Below are 18,384 nucleotides of genomic sequence, written 5' to 3' on the forward strand. Positions count from 1 at the left end.
ATGCCATTGCCACCGGCAGGGGCCTCTGGGCCAGAGCTTAAAAGCCCCAGGGAGCCTAGGAAGTCACAGACCCTACCTGTGAGCACCTGTAAGTCCAACAGTATGAAAGAGCAAAGCATGCACCACGGGGACAGCATGAAAACCAGCCTGGGCTCGCTGAAGCGGACCCTTTTCCGGACCAGCCTGCGAGCTTCAACTCAGAAGCCCAAGGAGGACCCAGGCCTGTTCAAGAGGAGCTCCCGTTTCCTGTTCAGGTCCTTGAGGCGGGCCGGAGATGAAGGCCTAACTGCTGGGCATCCCCAAGGCTCTGCTGCACCAGAGAAGCCTTCCAGGGTCACAGACAGTGTCAGCAGGCAGGTAGCTACTGGGATGGAGGCTGAGGATCTGGAACCCCAGGCAGGTAAGGTCTCACACAACACTGTGAGAGAAAATGGTGGGTAGAGGGGGCAGGCACTGAGTTGGGTATCCTGACAGACTCTCCTTGAGGTCTAACTTACCCAAATTCTGCCTTCTGCACACATTCTTTTAGTACCTAGCAAGGGAAGCCCTTTCCCCTCAACACAGCCACTGAGCAAATGAGAAATATCAGGTTCAGCTAAGTGACTTACTTGGTGTTTTATAGCTAACCAGTAGAGAGGTGGGATTTAAACTCAGGTCTGCATGACTGTAGACTGTAAACCATGTATCTCCTAGCCCCTTGAACACACTCATCCTAGGCATTGGGCTCTGATCCTCTCTGATCACAGGGTCACAGAGGCTCATGGAAGCCATGGTTACTTGGGGAAGCAGCTAAGGGACTGTTCAGGGAGAACAGATGGAACTTGGACTCTGAAGAAGGGATCCAGCCAAAGTAGAGAACTTGAACGAAGGCTGGGTAGAGAACTGCACACAGAGAGGCTGACTCTGGACTTAAAGGCAGGACACACCCTGTCCGAGCTCTGACCCTATTAGACCTGTAATTAAATTACAGTTACATATGAAGTCACCAGGACCAGCTCAGCAGAGATGGAAGAGAGGATTGTGGGGGTGGGGGTGCAAGGTAGAAGGTACTGGGTACAATATAGCCAGCCATACAGTCAGGAACCAACCCAGATTACTGTTTTCAGCCAGGTTTGGGGCCCTGACACGGTTCCTTCTAATGTGACTATTAGCAGGGACTTCTGGCACGCCGAGCAATTCAGTTGTGAACAGAACATCTGGACAGTGGCTAGGAGGCCCAGCCAAAAGCTCCCAGTGCAGCTTAGATGTCCGGTTTGGTACCAGGACCCTGGGCCGGCCCCTCTCATTACTCCCTTTCTCACTTGCGATTTGCAGAAAGTAAATCCGTGGCAGACCTCATCACTGAGCGGCAGTTAGTGAAGGCCTTTGAACAGTTGCGGTATCTGGAGACGCAGCTAGTAGCAGACAAAACCTCCCGCACCTTCACACAGGACCCCACCGCCTATGCGCGGCGCGCTATGGACCTCTGTCTACATTACGACGGAATGGCTGCGGAGATCGGAGCTATTGTGCGCGAGGCGCTGAGTTCCCAAGGAATAGATCGAGACGCTCTAGCAGAACTGGCCCAAGTGGTGCACTTGGAAGAGGAGGCCCATCAGACCTCCCAAGCCGAGGGTGATTTCTTGAGTACACCCCGTCACTGGCGTCAGCACTGGGAGGACGCGGTGCGGCTCAGCGCTCAGGAGCGCGTGCAGCAGGCAGGCGCCAAAATCATCCCCGGGGCTGCGGAGGGCTCCTCCGACCTAGCCCAGCTTCTGGCTGAGCTCAGTGGCGTGGTTCGCCAGGACCTGCAGAAGGTGCGATTAGAAATGCAGCCTGCTTACGAAGCCACCGACTTCCCAGTGTGGGAGACCTACTTGCGTGCCTTCCACAACGCTGTGGCCCAGCGCCTGCAGGAGCTGGCGCGAGACGCCCGCGGCTGTGAGCAACTCTATGTGCTGTTAGACTGGGCCGCTAATGTTTATGGCAGGTGAGGCCTGAGCTAGGGTATTTTAGGCAGGAACGGGTTCCATTAACCACCAAGATACCACGGAAACCGGCTACAAGAACATAGGGCACCTTCCTTCTCCATCGATTGCAAAGGCGATGGGGCACGAGGAAGACTGGGGACTTGGTCATCTTTTGTAGTAGGCTGTGCGCTCCCGTCCCAGATTTTCCTAAGGGACTACCCATGTACAGGTTCCCAAAGCTAGAAAGTCTCTCCCGTGAGCTTCCGGTCTGTGCCCAGGAGCCCCATAGAGCAATGCTAATTCCTAAGATGCTTGCAAATGAAAAAGGGACTGATTTCTAGCCAGAGCACCACTCAGTTTGCGTTCCCTCTAGGTGGTCATTCACATGCAGAGTGCAGCCTGCAGGGGGTTTCCAGCCTCAGCACCTGCTGAGTAAACGCGCCTTTTAGATCCGCAGATGAATGGGCCCCAGCTTTGCCACAGGCCTCTTTAAATAGCTGTGTGATCTGAAGCCATTATCAGCCCCTTTCTGGGACTCCGTGATTTAGGTTAGCTGGTGATGGGGCCGGAGGATGTCGCTTACAGCTCAGTCTTTGAATGTAGGCGAGGCATGAGGGCAGAGGTCACACTGAGGAAGTCTGGCAGGGGCCCATCTGAACTGCTCCTTAAGCAGTCTGAGCAGGACCAGCTGGATTCTTGAGTGTCAGGAAGTCCACCCCTTCCAGAGGTTTCTGAGAAGGGGAGTGGTGGCATAGCCCTCTGGAGGGTAGGGTAATGGAATGTGTCAACAGAGTTCGGGATTCTAATGGCGACTTTAGACTTTGAGCCAGGTTAGGGAGAGGAGGTACCGGATGGAGCCTTAGAGCTCCCACTGGATCCTAACAACTCCCTCACCCCATCTTGCTTTTCAGTCCTGACTTTCTGGGCGCCCCAGACTTGGCGCTGCCCACCGAACCGCTACCCCCACTCCTAGAGCCTGCTCTGTGGGCTCGCCTGGAAAGCGACTACACTAGCTTCCTAGAGGTGAGGCTGGGGAGGCTCCGGGCTCCAGAGGCTGGGTCCGAAAGGAGGCTTGATGTGGAGGATTGGGGTTGTGCTGCTAGTACCTGTAAGAAGGGGACTGTGACTGGAGTCCAGGGACGCTAGTCCCTGAAGGTGCAAAATAGAGTTTGGAAGGCAGGGGGCGCCATTACCTTCCTCCAAGAAAGCTTCTTACCACAGGCCACTACTCCTAACCCAACAGACCAAGATCGCAAGCTGTTTTGACAGCATCTTGCAGCTGGAGCAGAGTCGCTGGGAAGCCGGTGGTGAGGACCAGGAAGTGCTGCAGGGCCTCTACCACGCGCCCTTATCCATCGATGTGCACATGGTGCGCCCGGAAGGGGGCTGAAGGAAGGGGCTTGTGTTCAGGACTCAGGCGCATGCATGATGGAAATCCCTCAGAGCTAAGTTTTACTGAGAGAGGAACCTGTGGGGTGGTCTAGACTCCTGGGGCACATGACCAGGCTAAGTTACAGCTCTCGGTTCTATCGGTGAACTCTGGTAGTGGGGTGTGGGAGTGGTGACTCTCACATTGGGGCCACTGAAAACCTGCAGTGAGGGATAGAGGGGTGGGCTAGGTTAGGGACTCAACTGCTCTCAGCATGTGTCATCCCTGGCAGCTGGTAGCTGAGCACGTGAAGGCGGCTGGCGCAATCTCCGCGGAGCTGGAGGCCACCACACTGCAGATCTGCGCGCGTGCGCTCTGCCTCTTTGTGCCCAGGTGCGGGTGCCATTCTCTGCCCGGGACAGGTGCCCAGGAATGGGTGGGGTCCACTGGTAGACTGAGTGTGAGGTCCTCATCACTGGTGACGACCTAACGGGGGCGCAGACTTGAAGTCAGAGGAATGATCCTTTCCGACCCCCAGGTTTGAAAAGGCTTTTCTGGCGTCGAAGGCGGTGAGCGAATGGTACCTGGGTGCTTACATTAATGCCTGCGTGGAGTTGAGGTAGGTCGCCCCAGCTGCAGGACATTGCTAGGTACTGCCAGCAGGAGGCGCACAAGCTCAGGAAAAATCAGAAGCAACGGTGGCTGGGAGCAGGAATGGAGGGAAGAAGCTTAGTGGGATTTCTTTTGGGTTTCCCAAGGCCTTCCGGGATTGTCCGCACTTTGCCTTGGCCTTGACGTGCTCAGCAGGGCCAGGGCCCTGGAACAAATGAGGGGCTTCAAGGCTGACCAGAGGCTGAGCAGATAGGGCCGCCCTGGTCCCTGAGTTCCCCGTTTATTCCCTCCACCCCATTCTGTTCTTTTTCCTGAGTTTATCTTCTCTGAAAACCCCCTCCCTGAATCCCACCCTGGACCATCCTGGGAACTTCTACCCTCAGAAGACAAGGTCCCCTCTATTTGGCAGAGACTGCTACCGGCACTCCAGACCACACCAAGCACCCTCTTCCCCACAGATGCTAGTCTGGGGAATACAGTCATCTGGGCCATTGTGGGTTTGGATCCAGCGTTGTCCATTGTTAGCTCTGTGCCCTGGGACAGGTCACTTCATCTTGGGGCCTCTTTCCCTTTTCTAACAAAGCCAGAGCCTGCTTCCTCAGGCTGTGGGGACTGAGTCCATATGAACTCTTTTGTGGCACTATGTGCCTGCTCTGTCTACCCAAGGTGACTTCCCAGGGACAGAGTGCCCAGGGACAGATGGGCACGCGGATGCTGGTGCAACCCGTGTAGCTAGGAGCTGAAGCAGGCCTGCCTGTATCCAAAGGAAGATCACAGGGATGCTCAGCTTCCCAGCATGAGCTTGCCTAACTGTGCCAGGCTAGTCTTCAGCTCTGGAGGGATTTAGCTCCCGGAACCAGTCTCCCCTTCTTGATAGGCAGCACTGTGTGTCCGGCATGGCTGAGGCACAATGTCCCATCACCAAGAGGCATGGAGAGCTGCCGTCTCAAAGCCGACAGATGGGACCTATGTCGCGGTGCTGAGCTGCCGCCGTGCCGCCACCATGCTGACAGAGTTCATGATAGTCTCTCGGGGCTTTGATGTTGTCCTTTTATTCAGTTCTGCTCCCGTGGGTGTTACTTTGCACAACTCCAGGGACAGTGCTGTGGTTTTCAACCTGTGGGTTGAGACCCTTTCACAAGGGTCACGTATCAAATACCCCGCATATCGGATATTTTCGTCACGCTTCATTACGGTTATGAAGAAGCAACTAGAATAATTTTAGGGCTGGGCCACCACAAGATGAGGAACCACAGGTATAAAGGGTCGGAGCGCTAGGAAAGTGGAGAGCCACTGATTAATGCATGTGAGCAGAGCAGTCCCGAGCCCAGTGTGTGGGGCTGTGCGGGGTGGGTCTTGCTCCTCTGCCTTGTTTGCCCTGGCCCAGCTCATCCCTTGTCTTGGCTCCTCCCCAGAACCAGTCTTCTGGCCAGGTTCCCAGGAACCATAAAGGAACTGGAGAAACCCCTGGTGGCTGCCACCAATAGCTTCCAAAAACATTTGCTCCAGATTGTACAGCAAGACTTGCAGGTGAGTTGGATGCTTTGCATGCCCGGCAGATACCCATCTGAAGTTCCAGGCCTAGGTCATAGCATTCTTTTGCCCTACATGAGGTCTCGGCTGAGCAAGGGCAGTTGGGAAAAACCCATCACCTCACTGTAACTCCTTCTGCTCAGGGATCAGCACCCAAGCTCTGGGATGGTGGGCCAAGAAATAAGGCCTTAGAGCCCCTTGACCAGACCACCCAGCACAAACCCTAAGCAGGGCATCTCAGTCTCAAACTGTGCCCACTGGAGGAGCAATATGGGAAAGACGCAGGGGTAAAACCCGTGCCTAGGAGAGAGGACTGAGCAAGGGAGCCTGGCAGTGAAGGGAGTTAGGAATGGTGAACATCGCTCACTCCCATGTCCTTCTGTCCCCAGCCACTATTCAAGGTGCTATATACCAAGAGCTGGCTCACACAGGACACACTTCGTCCCCTCATGGACAAGGTGGTGGACTTTGCACATCACCTTGAGCATGTGACCCCACCACTGGCACAGGTACCAGGAAGTGGGTGGCCGGCCCGGGTGTGCAAGGAACCATGGCTTTGATCCTGACCGTACCCTCACTCTCCCAGGAGACTCTGCAGGAAGTGCACCGTTTTGTGGTCCGCGAATACCTGGGAAAGGTGCTGAGGCCCCATGAGAGGTTCAGTGGCCTGGATCGAGTGAACGGCTCCCATAAGATGAACCTGGATGCCCAGGCCATTAGTAACACCTTCCAGGGCTTGGTAGGGGCAGCATCTGAATCTCAAGCAAGACTCAAGTCTCTGGCCAAATCCAAATCCAGCCAGGCAACACCAATTCTATTGTTTTCATCCTGTAAAGAACCCTTAGAGCAGGCGCAGGAGGCAGGAGCCGGTACTGGAGAAGAGAGCTTCCACTAGGCGGGTCTTCAGGCTCCACAGGGAAGCTGGCAGTGGGGCTGGACTATAGAGGGGCTGGCCCAGGTGGGGGAGGGTGCAACTTTACATCGTATTTGCATACATTTGTGAATGGAGGCAAAGAAGGGATGAGGGTTATGATGGATGGGTAAGGATCTGGGAGATCTTTCCCCTCTCAGACACGTAGCACTTTGAGCCCAAACCCCCGTGTCTGGGCTGCTGGTCTCCTACTGGTGACAGGTTCCAATCAGCACTTTCCTGGTCAGGGCTCGTATTTCCGTCAGGGCTGACAGGAAGACAACTCTCCAGAATCATTGCAGATGCCCACCCACTCTGTGGAATCTTATTATGGCCAAGACACCCGCGGCAGACACATGGGAGGGGGGTCACCACAGGAGGGGGTGTAGGCAGGGACTCCTTGGGGAGGTGGACCACACACATGTCTCCCTGTCTCTTAGGGCTCGGAAGCCAAGTGGCTGGACCAAGCGATCCTGTCCGTGGCTGAGATCCTGGGCGAGACATACAAAGACGACATCCGGCGGCACCTGGAAATACTTATACGGAGCTACCCGGACATCAGGTTAGCAGACCCTCCTCCCCCACTTGCGTCTGACCGAGAGTCAAGGGTCTCTGGAACCTGGCACTCGCGCCTTCAGCAAAGCCCTATTGGCTGTGGGTGCAGGAGTGGAACAGAGGGAATAGCGAGCTTGTCAGAGCAGAGAGAACTGTGGCTCAGCAGGAAAGCGAACCGCTATGGGCCGTGTGCGCATGCCCGCCAGGAAGGGGAATGGGGAGCGTAGGCAAGTGGCCACCCTCCCCCTCTCGTGTTCTCCATCATCCGTGGACGATGCAGCCCCACTCACGGGCTCAAACCCTCTCTAGAAGCCCTCTGTGGCCTCAACAGCCTCGAGGAGGCTCGGATCCCAGGTCGTATGGGGCACTGAGTCACCCCAGCCCTTGGAAATCCCAGTTTGGCTCTCTCCAGTGCTTTCGGAGATGAGATTCCAGGATGGAAAGGCCACTGAAAGTCCCTGGTCCAGCCCCTTCACTGGCTCCCTGTTGCTCGCAGCCTGTTCTGGTAGATTTTGTATATGGATGACGCCCCGTTAGCCCCTTTTAAGTTTGCAGTTTCCCTACTGCTCCTCGGGGGTTCCCCAACTGGGATTTGGCCCTCCTTCTCCGGCTCCAAGGGTGGTCCTGGATGGCTGCGAGGAACCAGTGGTGAGGCAGTGACTAATGGTGTCCCTTTGCACCTGCCTACCCTCCACTTCTAATCCTCCACTTCCCCTGCCCCACACACCTCCGCTCTGCTTTGCACACAGTGAGGACATGCCCCAACCTGCCACCTGGCTTGCCCTCTACCTCGCTAGCAATCTGCCAGTTTTTGGAGCCTTCCCTAGATCAGATTTCTTGCCTCGCCTCTGTGCAGAGATTCTTTCCACTGTGCGCATGCCCCCTCCCCTGTCTCATGTCTGTGTGTTCTGGGTCCAGTTACTATACACCCCCAGGCCCACACTCCCACCTCCTTTTAGAGCCCCATCCCCTCCCGGCCTGGGATAGTCCCAGCCTTTCAGCCTCTTTGACCCAGCTTCAGGAATGCTGGGTGAATCATACTTCCTCCCAAGCCTGGGTTCCTGCCCTCCCCGGGGGTGGGGCTGGAGGGTGCCAAGGGGCACAGCTCTACAATGAGGACCCGATGTCTCTACAGGCGAGACCACATTCTGGCCATTTTGGCACTGCGCAGACTCGGCCGCCGTCGGAACCAGAATCTCTTGCAACACACCCAAGACCTGCTGAGGGCAGCCCACGAGACCAGGCCCTCTTCACACCGCGTGCTCTTTGAGGAGATTGAAGTGCCCACCTCTGTGGACGTGCTTATCACCTGTATCTAGGGCTGAATGGCAAGCGGGAGCCTCGTATGTAGTTAGAGGATCTGTCACCTTCCCCATTACTGACCCCACGCTGGAGCCTAGTGAGTCACTCTGGCCCTACTCCCAGCTCTGAGGCCCGGAGCCACGGAATTTTTTGGTCTCAGCTGCTTGGATGCTCGGCCAGGAAGAGCCAAGAGATGGGTATTCTAGGCATTTGTGTGGGAGTCTTTTGGGGATGCAGAGTCTCCTTGCAGGACGTCAGGTCAGGGATGGCTTCCCTTTCTAACTGCTCAGCACATCCACGCTATAGTTAGAAGCTGAGGATTCTAAAAATAAATGTGAATTAAAACAGCGCCTAAGGTTGGGCAAGCTAAACTTTGCTTGGGAGAAGTGATGCAGGAGGATTGAATGATTGATTGATTGGTCGTGCCTGCCCTGAGCTGGAAAACCCCGGTCTGCCACAGATCAAAACAGGAGCTTCTGCTCCCCTTTTAGAGGTTGTGTTCCCAACACCCACGTGGCAGTAAACAACCTTGTTCACCTCCAGGTCCAGAGGAGCAAACACCCTCTCTGGCCTCTGTGAGTGTGTGCTTGTGGTGCACACAGACATGCATGCAGGTCAAACACCTGCGCATAAAGTAAAAATAAACACATTTTAAAAGCAACAGCAAAACGAAGCAGACCCTCACCCTGGGTCCGGAGCCTCAGACACCACATTGGTCCTGCCTGAAAGGGGTAGACAGTACTCAGCCCTTTGCTAGGTACCTGAGTGCTTGTGAGCACCGGTTCTGCAGCTTGTGGTATTCTAGCTTCATGTAGGAGGGACTTTCAAACAATAAAATTTGTCAGGTCACTGTGTGGTGGCCAGTGTGGTGTGGGAAGGTAACCAAGCTGCTTTCAGCCTTGGATACATTTCCAGCACCTGCGCTCTAGATAACTTGAAATTTGTCTATAGCCTCCCGGGGAAAGACTGGAGACCTATTTGCATTTTTGGCTCCAATTCCCAGGCAGAATGTGAGCCAAGCCAGGATTAATGGAGCTGACAGCACAGGGCTATGATGGTTTCCCTACTCCACGCTTTCCCAGCAGACTGCCACTGTAGCTTTAGGCTAGACCCTGACAATAGCTTATGTGGGGTTGGATAACTGCAGGTGGTCTAGGGTCCCAAAAGCCCAGTGAAGTTCCCTGGTGTGAGACCAGGGTTCTAAAATGCTGCAGTATGAGGGAGGTGGGCAAGGAATCTCTACCTGTTCTCCCAGACCTCTCTCCTGTGCTGAGCCAGGGGTGGGAGTGGGGGCACGGGGCCATGGCTGGGAGCCGAGGGATAGATGTCTGTTCCGGAATTCTTAGTTCCTTCTAGGTAGGACAAGTCCCCCCACCCCCACCCCCGTGTGTGTATCAGGGCTGGGCCTGCGGCAGGTCCAAACCTGGGGAGGGCTGGAAGGGGAAGCAGGGAGGGTAGGGAAGGCAAGAATGAGGAAGTGAATTGCTGAGGTTCCCAGGCCCCAAAGCCAGAGGCGAAGGCCAGGAACTTGTACCTACTGACGCTTGATAAAGCCGCTCTTCCCGCTAGCGGGAAACTGAGGCTGGGAGCGAGCAAGTGGCCTCATAACCTGGAGTTCATGGTGTGAGAGGCACCCCTGTCGTAGAGGGAGAGATGATGTTCACAGGCCAGACATGGCTTGGTCCTACAAGTGCCCTTCTGTAGGCATCAGAGTCCCGGCAGCGCAAGACCGGTCTTGAGGGGTAACAGAAAACCTGATCCTAGCCAGGTTCTCCCCAGAGAGCCCTCTGCCTCCCTCCAACCTACACGTGAGTCTCACCCCTCACCACTACAACAAGGCCCCATGCCGGCCGTGCAGACCCACCCGAGCCCCAGGGCGAGTGGCTTCCTAACCAAACTGAAGAGAAAAGGGAGTTTAGTCCCAGCTCTGGGACTGTCTAGATGAATCTGTAGGCAAGTCTTTGTGCAGGTCTGTGCCTCATTCTTTGCAGCTGGGAAATGGGCATGCCGTCAGTGCCTTCCAGCCAGAGGAGCTAGCATAGAGTTGGCTAAGTAGGGTAGGACAGGAGCCAGACCCCTGACCTCTCTAGGACCCTATGACCAGCAAGGGGGTCTGCAATGTTGAAACAATGTTGAAAGTTGACCCTGAGTGCAGCCTTGAGGCCAGGGGCCCAGGCAAATGGAATGGGACTTTGGGCATTCAGGAGAGCCTAAGGTGGGTGGGCATCACTGGTTTGGAGAGATTCAGAGGATGTGCCCAAGGCCAAACAGCATCAAACTGCTTGGAGAAGAACTTGGGCCTAGTCCTTCTTGGAGCCTTGGACTGTCTTCCTGAGGATTTCTAGACCTGGTAACAGGAAGTCCGGGTTTCCTGGCCGGAAGTGCACATTTAGAACACTGGTACCTTGAGTAAGGCGTGTCAGCCTGTGCTCCTTTGTGTGTGTTTCTATGAGCCCTGCAGTGACTGGGTGCTGGGCCCACCTTCCCAAGGGCACAGTCAGGGAGTCTGGCTGTGGACAAGAGAGCAGGCTCAAATGAAGCACTCTGGTGGCTGGCTTTTTAGCTCTGAGAGCAGTGTGGTTTGGGAGCCTCCTGTCCCCACCTCTACCTACTACCCAGACTCCTTAGGGTGTCTTGGCTGTTCTGCTATCTGGGCCAAACTTGAGAGGGCATGAACTGTCTCTCAAAGCTATCCTGTGACTCAATGACTGGTAAGCTCTGTGTGTGTGTGTGTGTGTATGTGTGTTTGTGTATGCGCACATGTGCATGCATACATGCATGTGTGTGATCTGCTAGCCCTTGTTAACATTGTCAACTTGTTCCACAGGACGGAAACTGTGTCCAGCTCTTGCCCCTCTCACAAGCAGGGGAGCCTGGAAGCACCTTCTTTGCCTCTCAACCTCAAAGCATAGCTGTCTCTTGGTCCCCAGCCTCTTCCTGCCCCCTCCCACAAGGCCTCTGTGATGATCTCTGTCCCCTTGTCACTTGGGCTATGGCCCAGCCAGGTTCAGTGTGCTATGCTGAAACTGCCACATGACTGGGGACACGTGCCAGCTGTCCAAGCCCTGTCCTTTGGAGCTTGTAACCTTCGGTCCCTTTCCCTGCTGAGGTTCAGTACCACAGGATGGAGTAGTAACTGGGGAGGGAGCTCAGGGACAAAGCAGGCTTTCACAGTGTAAGGCTACTTTAGGTGGCAGTCAGCCTGTCATCTTCTAGCCTTCCCAGCCTCTCCCTCTTCCTTCCTTGGCTGCTGATCCCGGCTCCTTCCTTCCTGGCCCCAGACCTCTGCAAATCACATTCCTGGGGGGAACACCCTCATTGACTTTGAGGTGTTTCCTGCACAGTCTCTCATCACTGACCAGGCTGCAGGGGGCAGGGGCAGGAGGTAGCACCACACTCTATTCCCAGTCTTACTTCCTTTGCTAACACACACACACACACACACACACACACACACACACACACACACACACAGAGAGAGAGAGAGAGAGAGAGAGAGAGAGAGAGAGAGAGAGAGAGAGAGAGAGAGCTCACCAGAGTTTCCCTCCATCCATCATCAGTCCTGGGGGAGGGGCAAGCCTGGCCTGCCCTGAGACATTGTTTCTTTAGTCAACCTGAGCAGAAGGCTGGGTGGGATCTGTGCCCGACACTGAGATAAGGCAAAGGGGCAGCAGGTGCTGATAGTGGAGTCCACAGGGGATAGATTCCAGGCAGCCCTACTCCGAAGCAGTTATGGTGTCTGGGGTGGGAGGCAAGCACCCTGTCATGAAGGGAACTGAAGTGTGGATATCATTCCTGCCCCCAGTCCACTCCACTTCTGGACCTATGAAGGATATGTCATAGCAAAAGTGCTTAGTCTGTGTGCAGACAGGCCTACAGCCTACTTCGCTATTGTTTTTTTGAGGCAGGTCTCACTACATAGCCCCAGACGATCTGGAACTCTATGTAGGGAAGGCTGACCTTAAACTCACAGAGACCTGCCTGCATCTAATGCCCAAGCGCTAGGAATAAAGGCGTGCACCACCAGGCTCACACGTGTTTTCATTTATAGCTTTAGCAACTTCACAGATCTGTGCTGGCCTAGGATCTGTATACCTCTAGGTCAAAACTTAAAATGCATCTAAAAGATGCAGATTTAAAAATCTAATATCAGGGCTGGGAATGTAGCTAATTGGCTGAGCACTTGGCTAGCACCCACAGAGCCCTGTATTCGATCCTCAACACCCCATAAGTGAGGCATGGTGGCATGTGCCTGTAATCTGAGCTCTTGAGAAAGAGGGTCCAGAGAATCCGACAGGAATTCAAGGTCTTCTTTGGCAGAGAGTTCAGGCCAGTCTGGAATCCTGCCTTTAAAAAAAAGTCTGTGTGTGTGTGGGGGGGGGGGGGGAGGCGGGGCTTCCAAAATCGATGTTTAGTCAAGGAATGTACACAAGGCACGAGATAACATTTCTGTTGTCATGGAGGAACTTGGTTTTGTTTGGGGAGGTTAGGATGATCCAAACATCAAGCATTGAAGAACCCCCAGGCTTTCTGAGAGATAGAAGTTGCCAGAAAATGAACATGGAATGCTGGGAAGAAAAAAGGCCAGGTGTGTGTGTGTGTGTGTGTGTGTGTGTGTGTGTGTCTGTTTTGGGGGCACTCCCTTGTGCCATGACGCAGCTTACCTGCTCCACAGTGTAGTTACTGTGGTTAAATCCAACCTCTGGATGCAGACAGTGTGGGAGGTCCCACTTACAGGCTGCCCAGCTGTGTGACTCTAGGCTCTGTCTTTCCTGTGTAAAACCAAGAGATCACAGAGGGAGTACTGAGGTGGGCTTGTTTCCCTGAGGAGCAGTTTCTGGGCAGCACCAGTTATTTCTTGCAACGTCTCCTTTGGAGACACTGACAGCCCCCTGGGACACCCTCCCCCCAGGGTGCTCATGGTCACTAAAAGCCACAGATGCAAGTGACAAAGCTCTCTAAGGCTCGGATGGTCTCCAAGCCTGAGTCTACATGATGGCTTTGGGCTATCAGGCAATGATGGGTGGGGCACCCACAGACTTGCAAGCACCCTTAACCATCTTTGGCAGGCCTGAGATTGCCAGGAGAGATCTTGCCTTAGGCTAGCCTGTGTTATTGGGAGAAACCTGAATGGACCACACTCCCCAGTTGATTCCTGTAAGTCACACTATTTTAGAGAAGGCCCGTGGGAAGGAGGACTTGAAGGGATGGAAACTATGTTTGCATCATTGTCTGAGAGCAACTGAGAAAGGCTGGCCACTGTTCAACAGAACAGCTGTGTGGGGAAGGACTGTCCTCTCTAGTAGGCAGGGCTGGCGCTCTCTCCTGTGTTGCTGTCCTTCAATGGACTCCTCTGGAGACTTCCGAACCACAGTGCTTCTTTCTCTCACCACCACCCACTAGGCCAGACAAGATAGCACAAGTCTCTAATCCCAACACTCAAGAGGTAGAGGCAGGCAGATCTCTGTGGGTTCAATGCCAGCCTGGTCTACATGTCAAGTTATGGGACACCTAGAGTTGCATGGTGAGACCCTATCTTGAAAACAGAAAGACACACAGCTTGGGCAAGGGAGGTAGGCCAGGCTCACTTTTCCCACTTGGCAAGCAGAAAAGGAGTTCCTGACTTATTTACATCATGGGAAGGGGAGGGGGCACAACCTGAGTACTCTCCAGCAGAATGGGGGTAGGGCATTGCTTGTTGGTGAGGAGCCTCTGCTCCCAACTTCTGTAATTGTGCATGTCATTAAGGCTTGGCTGGCTCGTCCTGGTCACCCTACAATCCCAAGGATGTCAGCAGACCCCAGTCCCTTGCAGCTGATGTCCTGAGCAAGTCACTTCCTCTCCTAGGAAGGCCGGACGAAGAAAGGAGTCAACAGCCCCTGGTGCCCACTTCTCTGAGTCTGGGTTTCCTCTTCTCTTACAAGAAATACAGTGGCTCTGTCGAGTGTCACAAATACCTGTAGTGTCCCTAAGAAGCAGGAACGTCTGATCAAGGTCCCTAGGTCTGGCAATGGCTTGAGAAGTGAAAGTGAAAAGCGTTGTCTTGGCAACCAAGGTCAGGCCAGTGGGAAATGCAAGTCATCACAGAGGGGGAAGTGAGTCTAGTGACCAGCCTGAAAGGCCTTAGTCTTCCTTCTCAGAGGACCTACTCCACAGCCAGCATGGCCCTTGTGACCAAGGTGACCAGCCATGTCCACTGATACAGCCTCTCCCCTTGGCCAAGTTTTCCACACCTGCCTGCCCCCCCCCAACCTGGCATTTGTGTCCTCGGAGCTCTGCCCCACAATGCTATTCCTTCTGCTTTCAGCTTCTCTCTCCTCCTGAGAGCTTCCTCCAGCTACTTCTCAGTCAGCCAGTGAACCTCGTATTATTCTCTGAGCAGAGCTGGGGGGCGGTGGCCTGTTGTCCCTGATGGTTTCATCAGTCCACTGCATAAGGCAATGAAAAATATTTGATTGGCGCTCCCCTACCCCCACAACAGAACGAAGGGCAGGGCCTCCAGTTTCCCCATGGAAACTCTTGTCTTTCCTGTGTCTGTCTTACGTATATCAAGTTGTATTTCAAAATATAAAGTAACCCTGAGGAGGATCAGTAGAGCAGACTGTAGCTCCATACCGGTTGGCAGATGGCAGGAGAGCAGGCATCTGTGCCTCAGTTTCCTCATCTGTGAAAAGGAATGCTTAGGTGGTACCTAATTCACATGGCTATACTTAAATCTATTGATGAACATAAACCCCTCAGAGCCTAGCTTGGCAGCTCTTGAGGTCAAAGAAAGTCAACTGTCCACTCACACGAACTGCAAGGTGGACCCTAATGGAGCTTTGAGTTTGATATCCCCAGCATGGCTGTTCACAGCAGCAAGTGCGCCCATTGAGGACAATGGTCCAGCCATAAGATAAAATATAATTAGGACCCTAACAGGCGGAAAATTCCACCTCACTCAATGGCACGGCTAGGCCTTGGGATCATGCTAACTCTAAGGCAGGAGATCCTGCAAGAATGGCTTCTGGGAGAAATTCGGTTTAAAATCTGTCTTTACAAATCAAACTCTCGCCCAACCTGTAACCAAGTTAGTCCTGTGCTTTGAGATCATTTGTAACAGTGTGCTCCTCCTGCATAGACAACCTGCTCAGAATTAACTGACCTCTAAGAAAAAGATTACAGTCAATCTTACTCTACTTTGGACTGCAAACATAGTGAAGTCTTGCAAGCTCAGCTGAATGCTGGCTTTGATTACACTATCTTTCCTGTTTCTCCTTTGTAACTACCCAGAGGTTCTATTCCGGAGGCGATGGAATCACTTGTCCATTCACCCCAGTAGGGAGCACACCAAAGGACAGATGCAAAGTTCAGCTTGGTGAACCCAGTGAGTTTTATTGGGGTCAGGTATGTGTGTGGGTGAGGGGTCACTTACAGGAGCAGAAATGACTCAAGACAGATGTTATCACCAAAAGCCATCGCGACCATGGTGACAGTTCATAACAGTGGGACCTGGCGCTCATAGTGAGCAACCTGTAGGTAGCTCAGTAGGTTGGAGTGTCCTCTGCAGATAGCTCAGGTGGTCTGAGGCTCTTCCAGGAAGTCTGGCTGGCTGATTTGCTGTTTTTTCCAGGAGGCTCAGCTGTTGAAGGGTCTTCTAGGCAGACCAGCTTATCTGAGAGTATGTCTTATCCGTTCTTACAGCTCATATACAAGCTTGAAGGAGAAGCCTAGTGAGTCTGGTCAGTTTCAGGGACTTCCTGAAGCACTTCTGAGATATTCTTGTCTTAACTGGCTTCCCTGCCAGCTGGAACATTCCACCTTCATAGAACATCCCATTGTTCCTTGCACGTGTGCTGTGTCCTTAGGAGGCTCCCCCCCAAACTAAAACTTTTAGTCTTGAGTAAACTGCTGCTGCACAGCAAACCCATTCAAAACAGTGTGTGTGTGTGTGTGTGTGTGTGTGTGTGTGTGTGTGTGTGAGAGAGAGAGAGACAGGTCTTGGATTGCTGGAAGCAGTGAACCACACTGTAAACAATGTCACAGCCCTTCCCCCACTCCCTGAAATACCCACACACACCCTCCCCCACGAAATGTGTCGCAAGCAACTTGTGATTATAGCTTGATAGAACCCGAATGTGACTTTATGTGCTATTCTGAGTCAGTAGGATGAGGAAAAACAATTCTTCTTCTGAGAAGACACAGAGGAGAGCTATCTGTGTCTTTTTGTTACATTTGCTTTGCTGTTATGTACAGGGAGAAAGGCCTGGATTTGGGGCTCCCGTTTTAGTCTCTCAAGTTAGACTTTGTTTAGATTAGACCAATTCTAGATTAGACTATTAGAATGTAAGGGACCCAAACTCTTTTGAATAAATCAGGTCTACTCCTGGGTATATGACACCAAGAGTTAGTCTTTCTTCCTGTACGAAATATCACCACACCCGGCACAAAGGAGAAGGGCTGTATCCACCCACTCACCGGATCCATGGAGCAGACACAGCCATGGAATGAGGTACCAGGGCCATGGGGCATACTTGCAGAGCACCCAAGTTTAGTTCCCAGCACCTACATTGAGCAGCCTCACAACTGCCTGTAACTCCAGCTCCAGGGGATCCAGGGCTCTCTTGTGGACTACCGACACAGATACACACAGTGAAAGGGAAAAGTTCCGTGGGTGGGGGTGGTTGCGGCTACACCTCAGTATTAGCACACTCAATGCCGATAGCTAGAATGCCCAACACAGATAAAACGGTAACTGCATTATGCACACATTATAATTAAGCACATGAAAAGGGTACCTGTGATCCCAGCACTCAGGATGTAGAAGAGGATTCTGGGTTTTAGGCCTTGGCTTTTGGCCAGGTGCTGGGTGGCACAGCGTCTGTGCTGGACCAAAAACCTTTGCCAGCCTACTCCTGGCTGCTGCACCAACTCTCAGGCACTGGAGTTGGGGCTGGGATAGCAACTTGCCAGGTAAGATGATCCAGATGCTTCCACCCTGTGGGATCCATTTCTTGGCTGGTTTTGGGGGAGTCAAACTATCTCTGACCCTGAGAATCAACCGATCTCTGGTCCTAGGCTATCTAAATAGCCTGGTTTTCAAATTTCTTTTGTGTTGGGAAATTCACATAGGACCTTTGAGCCTCATCCTAAACTCTGACAGGGAAGTACTTGGTGTGTCCATTTAAGACGGGCAGCATTGGCTTCTACTGACTCTGCTCTGAACAAGCGGCTATGGGCATCATGGGGCAAGAATGGAAGCCCAACATCTGTCTGCAATCACAGAGCCCATAGGTGCTGAACAGATGTGAGTTCCTGAAAGCCCGACTTCTCTGTCTCCCAGTCCTACCTGCGGAGCTTGCTAACTATTTCCTAATCTGTTTGAAATTTGGAGTTGGTTCAATAGAGCAGACACTCTGGGGAATGATACAATGTATCTTATCTAGAGGCAACTAGGAGGTTGTAGGCTGGGGCTCTTGGGTTCTCATCCTCTTTCTGTATTTGGATGATTGTGGGTACAATCCTAGGGTCTTGGTGTTCCCTGGGTGTCTGTGGAGCAAAGGCTACCAGCTAGCTTGGGCCCTGAAGGCTCAACAGAAATGTCATCCGTTAAGACCTCGGGGAGAAGAGGTGGTGCGTGGTTTGTGTTTTGAGACAGGCTCTCACTGTGTAGCCCTGGTTACCTGGAACTTGCTCTGCAGGCCAGGCTGGCCTTGAACTCATGTCTGCTCTGCCTCCCGAGCGCATCCCTCCTGCCCAGGGTACTCTGTACTTGCCTTCTACAGCCTACCAAGGTATAGGATGGAGAAGAATCTTAAACCTGGCTCTTGGCCTCTGCTCCCCAGGAGGAAGAGGAAGTTCTGGGTTTCCAGGGACAACCCCTAAACATAACCCACCCACTCAGCTGCCCTTCCCTCTCTCCTATAAGCCCAGTGCTTAGGGAAAGAAGGCCCAAACAAAAGATGGGGAGGAGCTGAGCTCCAAGTAGAGGCAAAATGGAATCTGGTGTCTAGTGGGGAAATTCCTGAGTGAGTCCATTCTCCAGGGGGCAGAAATTCCTAGGGGGTGAAACATCCCTTTTCTACACTAGCTTATAGCCCCACCTTCCCCAAGGCAGACCCCCAAGAAAAGCCCAGCAGAAGGAAATCCCGAGGATCATGCCCAATCCCAGCCTG

At 53.3% G+C, this 18,384-nt stretch overlaps 1 protein-coding gene across 1 annotated transcript; it reads left to right on the plus strand.

Annotated features, from left to right (window-relative positions):
* EXOC3L4 (exocyst complex component 3 like 4) lies at window positions 1-8,247 on the plus strand (the record flags this gene model as incomplete). Its single annotated transcript, XM_080908742.1, has 11 exons — window positions 1-400; window positions 1,315-1,969; window positions 2,861-2,972; window positions 3,193-3,318; window positions 3,611-3,711; window positions 3,857-3,937; window positions 5,346-5,460; window positions 5,853-5,972; window positions 6,050-6,202; window positions 6,814-6,935; window positions 8,064-8,247. 11 exons carry the CDS (start codon window positions 1-3, stop codon window positions 8,245-8,247), a joined length of 2,169 nt encoding a protein of 722 aa, XP_080764868.1.
* Window positions 8,248-18,384: the final 10,137 nt, after the last annotated feature.

The sequence above is a fragment of the Micromys minutus genome (assembly GCF_963924665.1).
Source record: "Micromys minutus genome assembly, chromosome: 1".
In the NCBI taxonomy this organism is placed as follows: Eukaryota; Metazoa; Chordata; class Mammalia; order Rodentia; family Muridae; genus Micromys; species Micromys minutus.